The sequence below is a fragment of the Cnephaeus nilssonii genome (genome assembly GCF_951640355.1).
Source record: "Cnephaeus nilssonii genome assembly, chromosome: 1".
Classification (NCBI taxonomy): Eukaryota; Metazoa; Chordata; class Mammalia; order Chiroptera; family Vespertilionidae; genus Cnephaeus; species Cnephaeus nilssonii.
This window is the reverse complement of record NC_137072.1, coordinates 117,944,349-117,965,147: the sequence shown is the minus strand read 5'-3', so window position 1 is coordinate 117,965,147 and position 20,799 is coordinate 117,944,349. Positions and strand designations below refer to the sequence as shown.

The 20,799-nt window shown below is 65.4% G+C and overlaps 1 protein-coding gene across 1 annotated transcript; it reads left to right on the top strand.

The window, feature by feature from the left end:
* Window positions 1–868: 868 nt before the first annotated feature.
* PDE6B (phosphodiesterase 6B) lies at window positions 869–20,617 on the top strand (the record flags this gene model as incomplete). The annotated part of the gene is made up of 22 exons (XM_079778967.1): window positions 869–1,336; window positions 4,693–4,845; window positions 4,977–5,066; window positions 8,221–8,361; window positions 8,432–8,506; window positions 8,704–8,768; window positions 9,688–9,754; window positions 9,921–9,968; window positions 10,802–10,951; window positions 11,166–11,309; window positions 11,632–11,697; window positions 12,085–12,231; window positions 13,583–13,690; window positions 14,183–14,292; window positions 14,463–14,550; window positions 14,811–14,911; window positions 15,119–15,226; window positions 15,705–15,768; window positions 16,061–16,135; window positions 17,513–17,596; window positions 19,565–19,718; window positions 20,556–20,617. 22 exons carry the CDS (start codon window positions 869–871, stop codon window positions 20,615–20,617), a joined length of 2,568 nt encoding a protein of 855 aa, XP_079635093.1.
* Between the last annotated feature and the right edge of the window lie 182 nt (window positions 20,618–20,799).

The window sequence follows — 20,799 nt, the reverse complement described above, 5'->3', positions numbered from 1 at the left end:
CACGTGTGTGCGCGTGTGCACCTATGCACGGGCACACACAGACTCATGCGTGTTCACACAGTCTTTTTTCTGTGAAGCAAGAGAGTCAGACAGACATGGGGCAAGTCCTCCCGTGGCCCCTTCACCTTTTTTCACCTCATGGATCACAGAGAAGCTCAATCTGATGACATCGGGGGCGGGCGGATAGGCCCTCGGCAAGAGGTGCGTGCTGCCACCCAGACATGCCAGTCCCTGCGTGAGGCACGGGTGCTCGGGAACGAACTCGCCTGTAAAACACGGCCAGAGGTTGTGGGCAAACATGGAGGGGGGAGGAGGGTTCATTCAGACAACTGAACTAAGGGCGCCAGCTCTTCCAGCTGAGACCCCTTACCTGTGGACTGGATGCCCCGGCCGCCTCTTCCCAGCATGGAAAAGGGAGAGTGTGTGCGAGCCCCTCCCGCCCCAGGCCAGGGGCTGGGCCCCCTCCCTCCCTCCCTTGTCCCCACCTCCCTCTGTGGGGGTGGAGCCGAAGCTGCACCCTCATGGGACCCCTCTCCAGGCCTGGGACCGGGCTGCGTCTCCCCGAGGCAGATGCCCTCCTGTGCAGGACACGGGAGCCCAGGTCCGGGCCGCCTGTGGGACCAGGTAGAGAGGGTCACCTCCCTCCGCGGGAGGGAAGCCCGCCCCCCAGCCGCTGGGGTGTCCCGAAGGCCCTGTCACTCCCGGGCAGCAGCAAGCCGGGCCTCAGGCGAGGGGGCAGGCGTGGGCGCGTCAGCTGGCGTCCCCGGGCCTCTAATCGTCGCTAAGCGAGGCTTTGCTGATGACAGTGTTTGCGGGGAGTCTGCACACACCCGGGACGGCGGCGGCTCGGGTCGGGCAGCTGGACACCATGAGCCTCCGCGAGGAGCAGGTGCGGCGGTACCTGGACCAGAACCCCGGCTTCGCAGACCGGTACTTCGGGAAGGCGCTGAGCCCGGACCACGCGGCCCGGGCCTGCGAGGACGGGCCCCCCGCGGCCGGCGCCAGCTTCCGGGAGCTGTGCCAGGTGCGGGAGGGCGCGGCGCTGCTCGAGCTGGTGCAGGACATGCAGGAGAACGTGAACATGGAGCTCGTGCTCTTCAAGCTGCTGCGCCGCCTGGGCCCGCTGCTGCGCGCCGACTGCTGCAGCCTCTTCCTGCTGCGCCAGCGCAACGGCACGGCCGAGCTCGCCACGCGCCTCTTCGGCGTGCGGCCGGGCTGCGTCCTGGAGGACTGCCTGGTGCCCCCCGACTCTGAGATCGTCTTCCCGCTGGACATCGGGGTTGTGGGCCACGTGGCTCAGACCAAGAAGACGGTGAACGTGCAGGATGTGAGGGAGGTGGGTTCCAGCCATGCCTCGCGGGGGTAGGTCAGCAGGCCGCACGAGGTGGGGGTGGGAGCGGCGCCCGGGAAGAGCAGGGAGAGGCTGCAGCCGGGGAGGGGCCCTCGCCGTCTCCCGGCCCCTGGGGGGCCCAGCCTGGGAGCTAGAAGCAGGAGCCATGACCCGATCCGCCTCTTCCCTGCCCACGAAGGAGTCAGGAGGGGCTGAGCCCCCACGCAGCCGCGGCCCCTTGTCCCTGGAGACGGACAGACGGGCACGCGGACCCCAGGCTGGAAAGGAGGCAGCCGGGCGGCAATCCTCTTAGCGCCTCTGCTCCCACCACCGGCCTCCGCGGCCTGAGCAGCGTAATCTCCAGGATTAACCTCTCCCTTCGCTCCCTTTTTAAGAAATGGGTCACCAAGAATCGGGACGTCAGGAGCGCCCACTTCCCAGAAACAGGCGCTCCATAGTGGGGACCCCTCCCCGGTCCTGTCCCCTCAGGGGTTGGTGTTCCAGCCTCCCCACCCCACACCTGTGCCGTGGGTGCGCACAGCTGCTCTGAGGGTCTGGGTCCACCTTCGGGGCTGCCCCAGACCAGGTCCCGCCCCTGCAGGGCGGTCTCCCTGGGTCTCCCAGGCGGCCGGCGGCATCGGAGGAGCCCCTGGGGCCGCAGGCCACGGGCTCTCCTTATCCCGGATGCAGTGAACAGAGACCAGAGTCAAAAGTCACCAGAGAGCGGATCTCCCCAAAGCGCATCCCAATCCCTAAGCACCGTCAGGGCTCGGTTTCCAGGTGGCTCTGGAGGGGAGACTGAGGCAGAGTCTGGGCTCCGCCCCGGGCGCCAGCCACTCAGGGCAGAGCCGCAGGGGCTGTTCCTGGAGCCAGGTGTGCGGGGTGTGAGGGGGCTGCAGGTCTGCCTGTCAACACCTTCACAGCTCCCAGACCCTGAGGGCTTGTGGCTGAGTGGCTGGGCCAAGACCATGGGCCCAGGTCCTGGCTCGGGGGCGGAGGGGGTAGGTCCTGACTCCCCCCCACAAAGAGCTGTGGTCCCCAGAGGGTCCTGCCTGTAGCCAAGGTGTCTGGACCCCGTTGTGGTGGCTGGAGTCGTGTGGTTGAAGGACGAAGGGCCAGTGCGGGGGGCAGGGTGAGGCCTGGGGATGCTGCCGTGGGGGAGCAGTGGCTACAGCGTTGGGGACACTTTAGAGAAATCCCAAGGCTTCCGGTCCTACAGGGTCTGAGTGACGGGCATGCCAAGGCGGCACCGGGGTCCCCTCGGCAGGCGGTGGGTGGGGCCGGACCCGGAAGGGTGTGACCCCACAGAGGAGCGGGGGGAGGGGGGGCGGGGGGAGCCAGGGGAGCAGAAGCAGCACAGGCAGGGAGCCGGGAGCGGGCCCAGGCGCAGGGAGAGGAACAAGGACGAGCCTAGGGCTTCCGTGACTCGACTCCGAGAGCATGGCTCCGGCCCCACGTGCCCGACCCTCCGAGGCTCCGTCCACCCGCGGGCAGCGCATGTTTGCGCGTCCGTGCGGGTCCCACGGGCGCAAGGACAGGCAGGAGGCCGGCAGCATGGCCAGGAGTGTGGACGCCGGAGCGGCCGGCGCTGTGAAGGAGCCAGGAGCTGGCGGGCGGAGGGCTCGGAACGTGGGACCTTCCGGCTCAGACAGACTTGCTCACGGCCAAGCCGCTGCGGGCTTCCTGGGTCAGAGCTGAGCCCTGTGAACCCATGTTGGTGCCGCTGCTGGACACGGCCACCGCGCAGGGCTCGCACACGTGGTGCCGCTGCGGGCGGGGCTGCCTCCCGGGGAATCGGGGAGGCGGGGAGGGGAGGTGGGAGGGGAGGGGTTGGCTGAGCCACACACCAGCCCTCCCGGTCAGGCCCACAGGCTGCCTCCCCACAGCTCCTGGGGCCCCTGGCCCTGCAGGGAGTGCCCGGCCGAGGGCCCAGAGAGAGAACCCTCCGGGGCCGCGAGGGGCCGCCACCGTCGGCCTGCACAGTCCTGAGTGAGGAACGTGAGGAGCGGTGCTGGGTGGTGGGAGCCCCTGGGGCAGGTGCTGGGTGGTGGGAGCCCCTGGGGCAGGTGTTGGTGGGACCCCCCTGGGCAGGTGCTGGGTGGTGGGAGCCCCTGGGGCAGGTGCTGGGTGGTGGGACCCCCCTGGGGCAGGTGCTGGGATGGTGGGACCCCCTGGGGCAGGTGCTGGGGTGGTGGGACCCCCCTGGGGCAGGTGCTGGGATGGTGGGAGCCCCTTGGGGCAGGTGCTGGGGTGGTGGGAGCCGCTTGGGGCAGGTGCTGGGTGGTGGGAGCCCCTGGGGCAGGTGCTGGGGTGGTGGGAGCCGCTTGGGGCAGGTGCTGGGTGGTGGGAGCCCCTGGGGCAGGTGCTGGGGTGGTGGGAGCCCCTGGGGCAGGTGCTGGGGTGGTGGGAGCCCCTGGGGCAGGTGCTGGGGTGGTGGGAGCCCCTGGGGCAGGTGCTGGGGTGGTGGGAGCCCCTGGGGCAGGTGCTGGGGTGGTGGGAGCCCCTGGGGCAGGTGCTGGGGTGGTGGGAGCCCCTGGGGCAGGTGCTGGGGTGGTAGGACCCCCCTGGGGCAGGTGCTGGGGTGGTGGGAGCCCCCTGGGGCAGGTGCTGGGTGGTGGGAGCCCCTGGGGCAGGTGCTGGGTGGTGGGAGCCCCTGGGGCAGGTGCTGGGTGGTGGGAGCCCCTGGGGCAGGTGCTGGGGTGGTGGGAGCCCCTGGGGCAGGTGCTGGGATGGTGGGAGCCCCTGGGGCAGGTGCTGGGTGGTGGGAGCCCCTGAGGCAGGTGCTGGGGTGGTGGGAGCCCCTGGGGCAGGTGCTGGGGTGGTGGGAGCCCCTGGGGCAGGTGCTCACGGCTGTCACCTGGGGCAGCGGCCCCGTGGGGCAGACCCCAGCTGGAACACAGGCCTGGGAGGCCTGTGGGGGCTTTGGACAGATCCTGGGGCCCCAAGGAACCCTCGACGCCCACGCACTGGCTGCCCCCAAACACGCCCCATCAGACTGTGCTCCCTTAGTTCAGCCACACGTGTGTTTGGGGGAGGAGCCCATGGGTCTGGCCCCGTCGGTGGAAGGCAGGAGGAGCTGCAGCCAGGAGTAGGAGGGCACCCAGGTGTCAGGTGTGGGGGGACCCAGTTCTGCCCACAGCCCAGGTGGGGCACGGGGTGGGGGGCTGTGAGGACTGCGGAGTCTGGAAGCCAAGGAGGCGTGACAGGGACTGAGCTGGGTCCGTGGCACGTCCTCTGAGCTTCCCCGGCGCCCCGGCCGGGACGGGCCACTGGGCGTCAGCACTGGCCTGGAGCCTCCACGGGGCCACCCCGAGCCCAGGCCCACAAGCAACAGCCTCTGTCTTTGCTCCGTCACCTCACAGAACCCCCACTTCAGCACCTTCGCCGACGAGCTGACCGGCTACGAGACGAGGAGCCTCCTGGCCACGCCCGTCATGAACGGCAAGGACGTGGTGGCCGTGGTCATGGCTGTGAACAAGCTGGATGGGCCGGGCTTCACCCGCGAGGACGAGGACGTGAGTGCCGGGCCTCCCCCCAGGGGGTGCGCGTGGCTCTGACCCCCGTCCCTCTGTCCGTGGGCGCCTCGATGCACGAGGATGCTCGCCGGGAAACAGGCTTTAACTCCTGTGGTTGAACCATGTTCCAGGTTTTCCTGAAGTACCTGAACTTCGGGGCCTTGAACCTGAAGATCTACCACTTGAGCTACCTGCACAACTGTGAGACGCGCCGCGGACAGGTACCCGCCTGGCCCTGCCTCCTGGCCACAGCCGGGGGTTCAGGCCCCCTAGTCGCTCTGGACAAAGGCGGGCGGGGCTGGGTCCACCTGGGCAGGTTGCCAGGCGTCATGGTGTGGTGCTGTGTGTGCCGGCCGGCATCAGAGGCTGGGCCTGGCACCTGGGCTGCCATCCCTCGCCTGGGGCCCTGCCTGCCAGCCCCCCCCCAACCACAATCCTGCCGCTCTGAGGCCGAGATCCCTGGTGGTGTGGCCCTGGCCACACGGGACACGGGACAGCGTCTGCCTCCCTGAGAGAGGGCGTGGGGGCGGGAGGGGGGGCGGTGGTTGGTGCTGTGAGAAAGAGTGCAGGCTGACGCATGCGGCCTCGGTGCCCTGCGTGTCCCCTGCGTGTCCCCTGCCTCCGGGAGCTCGGCTTGCCTCTGCTGCGAGGTTTGCTGGGTCAGCGGGTGTTTTCGCCGAAGTGCAGGCTGACCTGGGGTGCACACACAGCCTGGGTCACATGCGGCCCCTGGGAATTCGGGGAGAGTCACTGCAATGAGAATAAGAACGAATAAAAGCTGCCGTCGTGCGATGTTTGCCACAAACAGTAACGCCTCCGATTAGGTAAATTAGCACACGCCCGGCAGGAATACTGGTGTCGGTCACGCAGCCCGCGTGTCTGTAATGACCAGGACGGGATGAGGGAGCTGAGGGCTCCTGCTCCTGCCGCAGAGGAAAGGCTGTTCTGAGCCTATTTATCCCCGTGGACGTCAGTCTGGTGATGGCCTCGCAGACTTGGGCCAATTGATAGAACGCGTGATGCCTGTGTTAGGGTCCCGGTTTGACATTTGTGGTTGTGAACAGTTATCGCTTTGATGTTGGTTGTTAGACATCGATGAGCCCAGCCGGCATGGCTCAGGGGTTGAGCGTCGACCTATGAACCAAGAGGTCATGGTTCGATTCCGGTCAGGGCACATGCCCTGGTGTGGGCTCGAACCCCAGTGTGGGGCGTGCAGGAGGCAGCTGGTCACTAATGCTCTCTCATTACTGATGTTTCGATCTCTTCCTCTCCCTCTCCCTTCCTCTCTGAAATCAATAAAAATATATTTTTTAAAAAGATGGATAATTGGAAGGGAATATGAATACCTATGTGAATATAGTTTTAATGTAATCTTCCCAATTTTTTAAACGTCTGTCATTTACCTTTAATAATACTGGTGTTGAGCCCTGGCCAGTTTTGCTCAGTGAGACCAAAGGGTCTCAGGTTGTATTCTTGGTCAAGGGCATGTACCTCGGTTGCAGGTTCGATCCCAAGCCCCGGTCAGTTGGGGCGTGTGCAGGAGGCAACCAATAGATGTGCCTCAGTCACACTGATGTTCCTCTCTCCCCCTCCTCCCTCCCTCCCACGGTCTGTCTAAAGATCAATGCAAAAAATATCCTCACTCCGGGTTGAAGATTAAAAAAATAAAAGAATCTGAGGTTCTAGCTTCTCCAGAGAGGTCAGGCCCAAACCAGACATGAGTCGTAACCATCGAGCAGAACCAGCCCAGGGCCCCCCCACAGAGGAGGGCGGAGGTTCGGCCAGAGGGACGGAGCACAGGCCCTGCGCGAGGCCTGGGGGTGAAGTCCCAGGACACCCCGAGTCAGAGCGGCGTCTGGGCCGGGTCTTGACTGGGGCAGAGAGCCTTCAGGGCTATTTGCTCTAAACGCCGACCTCGCGGCTACAGGAGGCCGCTGCCTAAACAGCCACCTGGCGTGTCCGAAGATCCGGGCTCCACTCCGGAGGTAGAGGCGGGCGGGGCCTGTGCGGCCAGGCTGCTGGGGTCAGAACGCCGCAGACACACCGCCAGCCCTTGCGCCCCGTTCCTCCGGCTGTTACAGAACCTGCTCCTGGCGAGGGTGCCGCACCGTGAGAGGTCCCTGGTCAAATCAGGGCTCAGGGGTGATGGAGGGCCGGGTGGGAGTGGGGGGCCCCACCTCAGTGCTCCTGGGGAACGAACCGGGTGGGTGTCCTCACACAAGTGTGTGGGGGGCGTGCCCAGGCCTTTCGCTACCAGGCCTTTAGCAGCAGGATTGAGGTGCTCATCCACCAGCTGACTCGTGTGGGCGACACGCGTGGGCGACACATGTGTAGACTTCCGGGGGCAGCTGGCCACAGGACCACAGCTCAGATGGTCTGCGGATCTCACCGCCCTCTGCGCCGTCGGCAGCACGGAGGCTCTGGGCGGGGCTGGGTGGCCTCCTGACCTCACAGCTGTGGCCGAGTGACCAGACCCTGAGACTGTGCTTCCTGAGGTCAGGAAGGAATGGGCGCTGTCGGGGGTCTGGCTCCACGAACGCGGGCTGTGGAGGCCCTGGGCGCAGCCTGTGCCAGGCCCTGGCTGGGTCAGGGGAGGGAGCGGTGGACAGTGAGGCACGCCTGGTCTACGTGGGCAGTGGGCTGCCTCCTGGCAAGAGGACACAGCAGGTGGGATCATGAGAGCCAGTCCCGGCCGGTGACAGCGGGGCCGCGGGGGCCGTGGGGGGGCTGGCAGAGGGGAGCCAGGCAGGGATGATCTTGCAGGAGGAGGGGCTCTGCCCCAGGCAGTGCTCAGGCTGACGACAGGTGTTGGGGGGGGAGCGGGTGTGACAGGCCGGAGCCAGGAGGTGCCCTGCCTTTGGGCTGTGGCTGAAGAGACGGAGAAACTGGGGAGCGGTTCCCCTTGGAGTTAGGGGGAGCCCGGCCATCGGCTGAGGCCCCGGGGGTGGGTTATCCAGGGCCTCGGGGACGTGGCAGGAAACCATCCTTCTCCTCACCTTGCTGGCCCAGGACACCATGAGCTCGTGTCCTCAGAGTCCTGCCCCCGCCGTCTGACCAGGGCGGGCTGATCCCGGCTTTGCCCTCCGAGCTCACGGCCACTGATTTCCCTCCCTCACTCACGGACCCGGTGTGAGGCCACACCAGGCCGCGTGGGGCAGGGACGTGGCCGGAGCTGGAGGCCTCGTCCCCCAGGAGGCTCCCAGGCCCCGGGGTCAGGCCGCAGGAGTGGGGGCTGGTGCCGCTCGGTGGCCCCTCAGAGATGCCGTTGGGGGGCCGTCTGGCTCAGTGTCCCCCAGGGCCCTGCGGCAGGGGCTGTGCACGGCGTCTCAGGGGTGACATGGGTGTGGACATGGGCCGTGGGTGCCGCCCCTGCAGGTGCTGCTGTGGTCGGCCAACAAGGTGTTTGAGGAGCTGACGGACATCGAGCGGCAGTTCCACAAAGCCTTCTACACGGTGCGGGCCTACCTCAACTGTGACCGCTACTCCGTGGGCCTCCTGGACATGACCAAGGAGAAGGTGAGGCCCCGCCCACCCCCCCAGCCGGGCCGCGCGGGGCTGGCTCACCACTCTCCCTCTTCTCCGCCAGGAATTCTTCGACGTGTGGCCCGTCCTGATGGGAGAGGCCCAGCCGTACGCAGGCCCGCGGACACCCGACGGCCGTGTGAGTCGTGGCGGGGGGGACAGGCCAGCCGCTCTCCACCCCCCAACTCCAGGGCAGCACGGGCCTGTCCCAGCCCAGCCAAGGAGGGGGGAGGGCAGGGGGGCTGGGGAGCCAGGGACAGACGCCTCATTGCCCAGAGGTTCCCGGGGTGCTGGCCGGGAGCCCCTCACGACCGCCCGCTGTGGTCTGGTCCTCAGGAAATCCTCTTCTACAAAGTCATCGACTACATCCTCCACGGCAAGGAAGACATCAAGGTCATCCCGTGAGTGCCAGCAGATCCTGGGCTGTGGGCACCCACGTGGGTGGGAGGCGCTGGCTCGCTGACCCTGGAGAAAATGAAGGGGGGACCTCGCAGTGGCGTCCAGGGGCCCGGGGAGCGTCCAGGGGCCCGGGGAGCGTCCAGGGGCCCGGGGAGCGTCCAGGGGCCCGGGGAGCGTCCAGGGGCCCAGGGGGCGTCCAGGGGCCCGGGGGAGCGTCCAGGGGCCCGGGGAGCGTCCAGGGGCCCGGGGAGCGTCCAGGGGCCCGGGGAGCGTCCAGGGGCCCAGGGGGCGTCCAGGGGCCCGGGGAGCGTCCAGGGGCCCGGGGGGCGTCCAGGGGCCCGGGGAGCGTCCAGGGGCCCAGGGGGCGTCCAGGGGCCCTGCCACAGCGCCTGAGCTAGCAGCCCTCGAGGTCTCCTCACACTGCACACCCAGTGGGATGGACCGGGGGACGTCCGCGGGGGGAGCAGCACAGCTGGGTGGAGCTCAGGGCAGGGCCCGGTGCCAGCCCTACAGCCACGAGGCCAGGGCCCCAGGCCCCACAGGCCCCCACAAAGACTGGGACCCTCAGATCCCGACCCGGCCACGGGACAGGGGACCAGCGCTCAGCTCCAGAGGCCCCAGGAGGGGGAGGGGATCCCACTAGGCCAGTGGCCTCATCGTGGGCAGAGAAGGCGGATGAGGCAGCACAAATGCCCCCAACCACGCCCTCCACTGCCCGCAGCCTCCCCAGCTTCCCTCCCCCCCAATCCCTGCTCCGCCCGGAGCTCAGAGAACAGAACAAACGGGAACACACACACACATGCACACACACACACAGGCACGCACACGCACACGCACGCACACACACACACACTGCCACAATCACACACACGCCTCACACCCCTGGGTCTGACCCATCTAACCCTCTGCTTCTCTCCCCAGCACACCCCCAGCTGACCACTGGGCCCTGGCCAGTGGCCTTCCAACCTACGTGGCAGAAAGCGGCTTTGTGAGTCCCCAAGGCCCTGCCTCCAGCCCCAGCCTTCCCACCAGCCGCCTGGGGCCACCCCCGCCAGCCCCTGCCCCCGCTCGGCCAAGCTCCGGGCTGGACAGTCACTTTCAGAATCCTGTGTCCACTCGGCTGTGCAGCTGAGACTGCTCTCTGCTCCTCGCAGATCTGTAACATCATGAACGCCCCTGCGGACGAGATGTTCACATTTCAGGTAGCTGTTTACCAGCAGGACAGGCATGAAGGGATCGGGTTCAGAATTTGTATTTTATCTCAGAGAGGAAGGGAGAGGAAGAGCGAGAGAAAATCAATGAGAGAGAATCATGGATCGGCTGCCTCCTGCCCACCCCGCACTGGGGATGGAGCCCACAACCCGGGCCTGTGCCCTGACTGGGAATCGGTCCGGGACCTCCTGGTTCCTAGGTTGACGCTCAACCACTAAGCTACACCGGCCGGGCCAGAATTGGTTTTTACTGCTTAAGAAACAACCTCAAAATCGCAGTGTCCAACAGCGGCAAACACATACAGGGTGTCCCCCCCCCCCCCCGCAAAAAAAAAAAAGTACACACACTTTAACAGCTGATAACTCACTCAACTTAATAAACTCTGACTTTATAACTGTTCCAAGTGTGTATGCAGGGCGGGGGGCACCTGTATCTCATGTCACCTGCCTGCGGGTTTGCTGGGTTCCAGGGTTCAGGTCTGCTCCCCACGCCTTCCCCTGGGGACACGGACAGGCTCTTCTCTGGAGGAGGCAGAGGGCACGTGCGGGAGGGCGGAGGGGGGAAGAGGGCTTCGTCACCGAGGGCTCCTCGGGGACTGGCCAGGCACCAGGGCGTCGAGGAAGGGCCAGCTGCCTGGTCTGGGGGGGGCGGTGCCTGTAAGGGGGGCCCTGCGTGTCCGGAGCACTGGCCCGGGGAAGTGTGCTGTGGGGCGTGCCCGCGGCCCTGTGGGCGTAAAGTCCCCACGCGGGCGGGGAGGGGACCCACCCTCTGCAGCTGAGGGCAGGGCCGGGCCGTCAGCTCCGATGCCGACCCGTCCCCGCAGCAAGGCCCTCTGGACGACTCCGGCTGGGCCATCAGGAACGTCCTGTCCATGCCCATCGTCAACAAGAAGGAGGAGATCGTGGGGGTCGCCACCTTTTACAACAGGAAGGACGGGAAGCCTTTCGACGAGCAGGACGAGGTGCTCATGGAGGTAAGCACTGCCTCAGGGGCTGCTCGCGGGGACACGCCATCTGCTCCCCCGCCCGACCTGCACGGCCCCAGAGAGTGGACGGGAGGCAGCGTGCGAGGTCCCCTCGGGGCCAGGGCTTGGCAGGCACCCTGCCGCCCCGTAGGAGCGCGCACGGCCCTGGGCCCCCGCACCTGGACGGCGGTGCCCGCGGGGGTGACGCCTATGCCCTCCGCAGTCCCTCACACAGTTCCTGGGCTGGTCCGTGCTCAACACCGACACCCACGACAGGATGAACAAGCTGGGCAACCGCAAGGACATCGCCCAGGACATGGTGCTGTACCACGTGCGATGCGACCAGGACGAGATCCAGCTCATCCTGGTACTGCCCCCCACGCAGGACGCACACCCAGGAGCAGGCCTGTCCTGGAGGCCCACCCGCCCTGCCAGCCCAGGGTGGGTCCCTCCCGGGCCTTCTCGGCTGGGTGAGGGCTCCATCCTCCAGGAGAGGCAGGGATGTGCGGACGTGAGCTGCCCACGCACACTCCCAATCTCTGAGGCAGGACGCTCCCTCCCCTGGGCTCCTGCAGCGACCTCAGGCCTCTGCCCCAGTCACAGGGGTGAGGGGATGCTGTCGCCTGTCCCACACTCACAAGGGCGTAGCTGACGTGTCACTGACTCACAGCGCATCGGTTCCCTCTCAGCCCACACGAGAACGCCTGGGGAAGGAGCCGGCTGACTGCGAGGAGGAGGAGCTGCGGGAAATCTTGGTCAGAATCTGCCCCCACCCCGAGGTGGAGGCCGGGGGTGGGGGCTGAGGATGGGGGCCGGGAGACTAAGGGTGCTTACGGGGTGTCCCTGCGGTGGTGGCCGCTGTCCACGTGCCAGACGCCTGCCGTGTGTCCGTGCACCTTCCCACGTGCGTATCTCTGCGTTTGTTTCCCTGGCAACATCACTGTGTCTGCCCAGTTAGGCAAGTTCTTGTTGTTGGACCGCGGGTCGGAGGAGAGGGGCGGGCCCGTGTACAGGCACAGGCCAGAGCGACTGGCAGGGCAGATGTCACTGGGGCATCGGGGCTGGACAGAGGGTCCTGGGAGGAGAGACGAGGAGCCAGTGGGGTGGGGGGCCTGCCTCCCGCAGCCACGTCCCTCCCACAGAAGGAAGTGCTGCCAGGGCCCACCAAGTTCGACATCTACGAGTTCCACTTCTCCGATCTGGAGTGCACGGAGCTGGAGCTGGTCAAATGCGGCATCCAGATGTACTACGAGCTGGGGGTGGTCCGCAAGTTCCAGGTGCCCCAGGAGGTGAGGACGTGGTCAGGGTCCCAGGTGCCCCAGGAGGTGAGGACGTGGTCAGGGTCCCAGGTGCCCCAGGAGGTGAGGGCGTGGCCAGGGTCCCAGGTCCTGCACTGAACTTGGGGCAGGCCTGTTCATTACAGAATGGGCAGTGCAGGCCGGTAAAACACAGGTAGAGCGTGGGGTGGAAGAGCTGACCGCAGGACGGATGGACAGATGGAAAGTCTGATTGACAGGCGCTCCAGGCAATGTGACCTTAAGGTGCATCTGGGTGATAGTGGGCTCCGGCATGGCGGGGGAGACAGCAGCCCATCACCTGTGCAGAGAGCACCCACCACCCCGGCTGGAACCAGGTCCTGGCAGCCATCCGACCGCCCGGTGGGGCTGCCCGGCGGTCCCTTCACACCCCGAGCCTCGGCTCCCACCACCACCGAGGGAAACACCTTCCCTCTTGCCGACTCAGGGCAGCAGGCCACATTCCCAGGAGGTGGTCCACTAAATAAGAAAGAAACACAAGAGAAAAAAATTATAGAAAACGTGGACAGAAAAAATTATTTCCTAATAATTTCCTGGCCCTAAAAATCACAGAACAGCCCTAGCTGGTGTGCTCCGTGGATAGTGCGTCGGCCTGGGGACTGACGGGTTCCGGGTTTGATTCCGGTCAAGGGCACGAACCTCCCGGCCTGGGCCCTGGTCCAAGCTCGTGCAGGAGGCAACCAATCGATGTGTCTCCCACATCGATGTTTCTCTCGGTCTTTCCCTCTCATCCACTCTCTCTAAAAAGCAATGGAAAAATATCCTCGGGCGAGGATTACACACAGAAGAATAAGAGGCACCCCTGGGGCCACATTCTGTGGTCCAGAGATAGCGGCCCTCCGCCCCCACCCCCTCCCCAGCCTCCACCCTCACCCCACCCAGCCTCAGGACCTTCAGCCACCAGCCAGGTGCCCACAGCTTGCCCAAAACAGGCCTTTTCTTCTGAAACGCCCCCTCCCTGCCCTGCTGGTGTGACCAGTGAGCACTCGGCCACGCAGAGGGTCACGGGTTCCATTCCCGGTCGAGGCACATACCCGGGTGGCAGGTTTGCTCCGGGCCCAGGTTGACGCGCATTCTGAGGCAACCGCTTGATATGTCTCTCTCACCGATGTTTCTCTCCCTCCCTCCCTCCCTTCTACTCTCTCTAAAAATCAATGGAAAACACATCCCCTGGTGAGGATTAACAAAAAATAAACTACCCTCGACCCCTTGCTGGGGTCCTCTTCTCACACTTGGGGCTGGGCAATGGGATGGAGACCCTGGCCCCTCGGCTGCGCGGCCCTGGCCTACCCCGGCGACGGCAGACACGGCTCGGCTCCCACAGGTGCTGGTGCGGTTCCTGCTCTCCGTCAGCAAAGGCTACCGGAGGATCACCTACCACAACTGGCGCCACGGCTTCAACGTGGCGCAGACGATGTTCACGCTGCTCACGGTGCCTGGAGGGGGGCAGGGCGCCCAGAAGCCGGGGTACGGGGGTGGGAGGCGCCCCCCCACACACACCTGTCTAGGGCTGTGAAGACCTCCTGGGCCAAAGGGGCAGGGCACCCAGAAGCCAGGGGTACGGGGGTGGGAGGCGCCCCCACACACACACCTGTCTAGGGCTGTGAAGACCTCCTGGGCCAAAGGGGCAGGGCACCCAGAAGCCGGGGTACGGGGGTGGGAGGCGCCCCCACACACACACCTGTCCAGGGCTGTGAAGACCTCCTGGGCCAAAGGGGCAGGGCACCCAGAAGCCAGGGGTCCGGGGGCTCCTCCGCATGGGAGGCGGGGCCTTGGAGGGCTCAACAGAGGCCGCCCCTCGCCTGGCGGGGAGGGACGGTGGTCAGGCCCAGCCCCCAGGCCACCCCACAGCCCTCAGCCCCTGGAGCAGGAGCGGAGTGCGGGTGCGGGTGCGGGTGCAGGACTGGGGCGCCTGTGTCCGCAGACGGGGAAGCTGAAGAGCTACTACACCGACCTAGAGGCCTTCGCCATGGTCACCGCCGGCCTGTGCCACGACATCGACCACCGCGGCACCAACAACCTGTTCCAGATGAAGTAGGCGCGGGCGGTGCCAGGGTGCCCAGGGGTCCCGCCCAGAGGGCCCCGTGGGGAAGGCCCCGCCGGGAGGCCCACGTGCAGCTGGCGGGGAAGCAGAGACCTGCGCTGTGGCGCCCACGGGCCCTCCAGGCCACTCGGGGCTGCTCCCTTCTCCCCAAACCTGGCAGGTCCCAGAACCCGTTGGCCAAGCTGCACGGCTCCTCCATTCTGGAGCGACACCACCTGGAGTTCGGGAAGTTCCTGCTGGCGGAGGAGGTGCGAGTCCCCGCGTGCGCGCGCATCTCCCGGCTGAGGACCCCCTGGACCCCCTGCACCTGGGCCCCCCTGCACCCCGGGCCATCCTGGGCAGGTCCGCGCCCCTGGCCTCCTGGGGACGGGAGTCTGACCGTGCGCCCTAGCCGGAGGGGGCGCAGGAAGTCTCCCCGCGGAGGGTGGGCTCCCTGGGGGAGGCCGCCTGAGTCTGGTGCCCGTCCCTGGGGTGGGGGACGGACTGAGGCTCCCCCCACCCCCCGCAGAGCCTGAACATCTACCAGAACCTGAACCGGCGGCAGCACGAGCACGTGATCCACCTCATGGACATTGCCATCATCGCCACGGACCTGGCGCTCTACTTCAAGTGAGTCCCGCGTGGGGGGCCCGGAGGCGGAGAGGCCCGGGTGGGGGCACCGGGGAGACCCCGCGGCCGCAGGAGCCTGCACTCCGGGCGAGACCTCCCTGGAAGGGCGGTGGGGCTGGACCACGCGTGTGGGCGGGGCCTGCGTGGGGGGCGGGGAAGGGCGGAGGGGGAGGGGACGCCCACAGTCCCCGTGTCCTCGGGGTTCAGGAAGAGGACGATGTTCCAGAAGATCGTGGACGAGTCTAAGAGCTACGCGGACCGGCGAAGCTGGACCGAGTTCCTGTCGCTGGAGACGACGCGGAAGGAGATCGTCATGTGAGCCGGTTACTCCCGCAAACTTCCGCCAGGCCCCCAGGCCCAAGCCCCCCATGCTCTGCGGCAGGAACAGCTCCTTCCTTACAGGCTTTGGTGCCTGAAAGCGGAGCTCCGTCCTGCTCCTCGTTTCAGGGGGATTTGGGGTCCCACAGCACCAGGGACAGGCCGGTGGCTGGGCCTGGTTCAGCACCATGGCCAGTGTCTCGGCGTGGCCTTTGGCGATCACGTGCTCAGCCAGGAGCCCGCCAGTCCACACGGTGGAGACGGTTCAGCCACGCACTGCGAGGCTCGGGATACGCACTGGCTGACTTCAGCGTGCGGTGCAGAGGGGCGGGGCAGGGGTGCAGTGGGGAGCACAGGCTGCCTCTTCCGGAAGGACCTGCGCCCCACGGTCCCCAGGCTGCGCGGGCAGGAGGGTGCAGGGGCGCGGGGGCGAGGGGGCCAGCCTGGACCCGCCTCCAGCGCCCTCTGCTCACAGGGCCATGATGATGACGGCCTGCGACCTGTCTGCCATCACCAAGCCCTGGGAGATCCAGAGCAAGGTGAGCCATCGCCTGGGCGCCGCCTGCCTCCTGGTGGGGTTGGCCTGCGGGAGCCAGACGTGGGGCAGACCCCGGTTTGCAAGCGGTGCTCAGGGCACTGCCCTGTGCTGGGGCCGGGCACCCATGGCCGCCGGGTGGAGGGTGCCCTGTGCTCACGTGTGTGGGGTTCCCAGGGGTCCGGGTGGACACCGCGGACACATAGCCTCTGGCATGTCCATGGGTCGCTCTCTGACCCAGCGCTGAACCCCACTGAACCCCACCGGATGAACGACTGCCTTTTCTGTGCCCCCAGGTGGCACTGCTGGTGGCAGCGGAGTTCTGGGAACAAGGGGACCTGGAAAGGACAGTTCTGGATCAGCAGCCCATTGTGAGTGTTGCTCCCAGAACCCCCGCCCGGGGCGTGGTCCTGGCTCAGTGCAGACAGGGTGTCCGGTTCTGAAGTCCTGGGCTCTCACTCTGGGTCATGTGACGAGATGGGGTGTGGGTGCCGGTGGCTCGGGATCCGGGTGAAGCTGTAAGGTTGAATCTGGTGGAACCAGGCAGTGGATCGTGGCCAGAGGCTCCACCGTGAACATGGCTGGGCCTTCAGCGGCCCAGGAAGTCCCAGGTGGGACAGACATGGCCCCAGGGAGGGTGCCGAACCAGGGAGGAGTTGCTGGAGCCAGGGCCCACACACGGTACCTGGGTGGTGCGGGGGTCTGTGGGTCATCAGTGTGGGTCATGACTATTCTGCAAAACCGCGATGCACCTGCAAGAGAACCAGGGGCTGACACGAAAGGAGATGGTAGTAGGTCCAACACGAGGAGAGATGGGGAGGGGGTTTGCTCACAAGCCAACCCCACTTGGTGAAGAGTGGTCTGAACACAGGCCTGAGGAGGCATTGGGCGGGTGCAGACAGCAGGAGAGGCGCCCTGACCAGCAGTGTCTCGGGGGCACCGGGCCGGTTTGTCCTTTCCGGGCCAGGCTTCTAGGGCCCTGCCTGGCCCGTTCTCCCCAAGCCCGTCTAGACCGTGGGTAACTGTGAAGCAGGGACTGACAGGAGGCAGCTTGGTGGGTCCGCAGGGTGTGGACAACGAGGACAGCGGTCTAAGCTTACCAGGGGCTTGTGCCAGGGGGTCTGGGTCCCGGGTTGGCACCGTGGACAGCTCCTGTTTTTTCGGGGGTGGGGGCGCCTGGATGGGCCGCTCTCCAGCACCTGCGCCCCTGGTTCAGCACCCTGGACAGCTCCTGTGTTTGGCGGGCTGGGTGGGCCGCTCTCCGGCGCCTGCGGTCTGGTTCAGCACCCTGGACAGCTCCCGTGGGGCTGGATGGGTCGCTCTCTGGCACCTGCGGCCTGATTCAGCACCCTGGACAGCTCCCTGAACTGGGGTCGCTCTCAGGGAGCCTGGGGTCCTGGCTCAGCACCGTGGAGAGCTCCGTGGGGAAGATGGAGGGGGCCGCTCTGGGGGCGCGGCGTCTCGGGGACCTAGGAGACCTGGGGCAGGCCAGCACTATGACGTTGATACGGAAGCCCTGGAACCAGGGCCCGATGGCTCCAAGGCGCGTGGGGCATCCTGGGCTTGCCCTGCCAAGGGCCAGCATCTGTCAGGCAGGCTGGGCCGGGGCCAGGGCTCCACCTTCCTCCGTGCGTTTCCATGGACGTGTTCATCCGAGTGGGTGGGGAGTGAGTCCTGGTACTTGGGGGATGTGCCGGACCCACCTGCCCCTGCCCCTGCCCCTCACTGTGTCCCTGCTCCCCCCAAAGCCCATGATGGACCGGAACAAGGCGGCTGAGCTCCCCAAACTGCAGGTCGGCTTCATCGACTTCGTGTGCACCTTCGTGTACAAGGTGAGCAGCAGACAGGGCCCCCCGGCGCTCCCGTGGCCTGCGCTGTTTGCGGGGCTGACGGCAGGTGCACCTGCCAGTGTCTGTGAGCCCGGAGCACAGCATGGCCCCCTGGAGCTGGGCGTGCTTTGCCCAGAAACACGGGCTGCATAACTGACAAGTGACAGCAGGTCACAGCTCAGGGGACTGGCCAGGGACGGAGGGGCATCTGACCACACGGCCCTCCTGTGATGCCCAACATGGCCAGGGCCTCCACCCTGCCACTCGGGCAGCAGGGCCGACCCCACGCTCCAAGGAGGATGTTGCCTGGTTCTGAGTGAAGTCAGCCCTGACTGGACCATCCCACCCCCACCTCGGCCCCCAGGACACCACACTGCCCTCCACTGCAACTCCAACCCCATTTCCTGCCTCCACAGCTGTCTTGCTGGGGGGAGGCGGGACCAGGATGTGCTATGCAGTCCTGACCTCACAGGTCACAGCTCACCACACATCCCCTCCCCGCTGCACCCGCATGCCCACAGCTTGTGTGTTCACATGCCTGTGTGATGTGCATGCATTGTGTGATGTGTGTGCATTGTGTGTGATGTGTGTGCATTGCCTGTGGTGCGTTTGCATTGTGTGATGTGTGTGCATTGTGTGTGATGTGTGTGCATTGCCTGTGGTGCGTTTGCATTGTGTGATGTGTGTGCATTGTGTGTGATGTGTGTGCATTGCCTGTGGTGCGTTTGCATTGTGTGATGTGCTTGCATCGTGTGTGATGTGTGTGCATCATGTGTGGTGTGTGCATTCTCTGTGATGTGTGTGCATTGTGTGTCATGTGCATGCATTATGTGTGAAGTGTGTGCATTGTGTGTGGTGTGAGCACTGTATGTGGTGTGTGCACTGTGTGTGCACTGTGTGTACTGTGAGCACTGTGTGTGGTGTGTGCACTGTATGTACTGTGAGTACTGTGTGTGGTGTGTGCACTGTATGTACTGTGAGTACTGTGTGTGGTGTGTGCACTGTGTGTGGTGTGTGCACTGTGTGTGGTGTGTGCACTGTGTGTGGTGTGTGCACTGTATGTGGTGTGTGCACTGTGTGTAGTGTGTGTACTCTGTGTGGTGTGTGCATTGTGTGTGGTGTGAGCACTGTATGTGGTGTGTGCACTGTGTGTGGTGTGTGTGGTGTGTGCACTGTGTGTACTGTGTGCACTGTGTGTACTGTGTGCACTGTGTGTGGTGTGAGCACTGTGTGTAGTGTATGCAGTGTGTGGGCATTGTGTGTGATGTGCATGTGATGTGTGAGCACTGTGTGTTGTGTGTGTGCATTGTGTGTGGTGTGAGCACTGCGTGTGGTGTGAGCACTGTGTGTAGTGTGAGCACTGTGTGTAGTGTGTGCACTGTGTGTGGTGTGAGCACTGTGTGTAGTGTGTGCATTATGTGTGCATTGTGTGTGGTGTGCGTGCATTGTGTGTGTTGTGTGCACTGTGTGTGGTGTGAGCACTGTGTGTAGTGTGTGCACTGTGTGTGGTGTGTGTGCACTGTGTGTGGTGTGTGCACTGTGTGTGGTGTGAGCACTGTGTGTGATGTGCGTGCATTGTGTGTGGTGTTTGTGCATTGTGTGTGTTGTGTGCACTGTGTGTGGTGTGTGCACTGTGTGTAGTGTGTGTGAGGCATGGGAGAAGGAGCACAAGACACACATGTCTGTGAGTCCCCCACCCCCTCTGCAGTTGACTCTCTCTACTCTATTCTTGGGGTCCTTGCCCGCTATGACGGTGTGTGTTATAAGCATTCACGCCCACAGCTCCCGAACGCCAACGCCAAGCCCTTCTCCCTGTTCCGGGCTTTGCTGGGAAGTGGCATCTCGGTGGCCGTTCCCCCTCCCACCAGGCAGGCCTCAGGGTTCTCCTGAGAGCAAACCGAGGCGGAGGCAGGGTCGTGACCTGTCCCTTCCACCCGCCCGGGCGGTCGCGACGCCTGGGCTCCCTTCCAGGAGTTCTCCCGCTTCCACGAGGAGATCCTGCCCATGCTGGAGCGCCTGCAGAACAACCGGCAGCACTGGAAGGCGCTGGCCGACGAGCACGAGGAGAGAGCGCGGGCCCTGGAGGAGGAGAAGCAGCAGGAGGAGAGGACCGTGGCCAAGAAAGGTGGGCCCCGAGGCGCAGGGCGGGCACCGGGCTGACCAGTCAGTGCGAGGGAAGAGACAAACAACGAAGTGAGCTGGGAGGAGCGGCAGGTGTCCCTGGGCCCTCACTGCAGAGGCGGCCACAGGGGAGGCCGCCACCAGGAGGCCCGACCACGTCCACGGGTGGGACCTGCTGACTCAGGAACTCACCAGCCCGGACGAAAGGGCTCCCTCCTCCTGGTCCTAGTGGGGACTCTCGTTTCCTCCCAGGAAGTGATTGTGGAGTGTTACTTCCTTTACGAAGGGGGGACAGCCCACTGAGATACCACCAACTCTTCACAGACCTTTCCTTCAAAGCACAGCCCCTCCGAGTAACTCAGAAACCCCCCCCCCCCGCACACGCACTCACATGCACCTACACACGCATGCCTGCACATGCTCACGTGCACACACAGGAAAGGAAGAGCTAGGAGCCGTGTGCACGACTCCCTGGGCTGTGTCCAGCACAGTCCTTGGCCTGATCGTCCTGAGCTGTGGGAAGGTGGCTGCACTGGAGCGGCTCAGCCAGCCCGGCTGGACTCCGGGCCGCGAGGCCTCGTGTCCACTGTGCTCGGCCACTCAGCTCCGGGGCTTTGGTTGCTATTCCCTGCGACTCCCTGCTGTGGGGCGGGAACCAAGACAGTGTCAGGGCGGTGGGAGGCCGGGCCCGAGATGAGAAAGGTGAGCCCCAGTAATCGGCTTAGCTGACCACAAACGCTCTTCCCCTCCCACAGGGCCGGCAGAGGGCACGCAGGCCGCCGGGAGGGGGCCCGGCTGGGGCATGCGTGGCCCTCCCTCACCTTCTCGCCTTCCCTTGCAGGGGGCACAGAAATTTGCAATGGTGGCCCAGCACCCAAGTCCTCGACCTGCTGCCTCCTGTGAGCCACTCGGGGCGCCTGAGGGCTTCCACACGCAGCAGGCCCACGCGGACTCCGCCTCTAACCACCCGGTACAGAGGCTAGGAAGCCTGAGACGATTCTGGATACTTTGAATTTTTTTTAAGGTTTGTGTTTTTATCAACTGAAGTCAACGACAAATAACAGTGTAGCCTGCCCTGCGCTTAC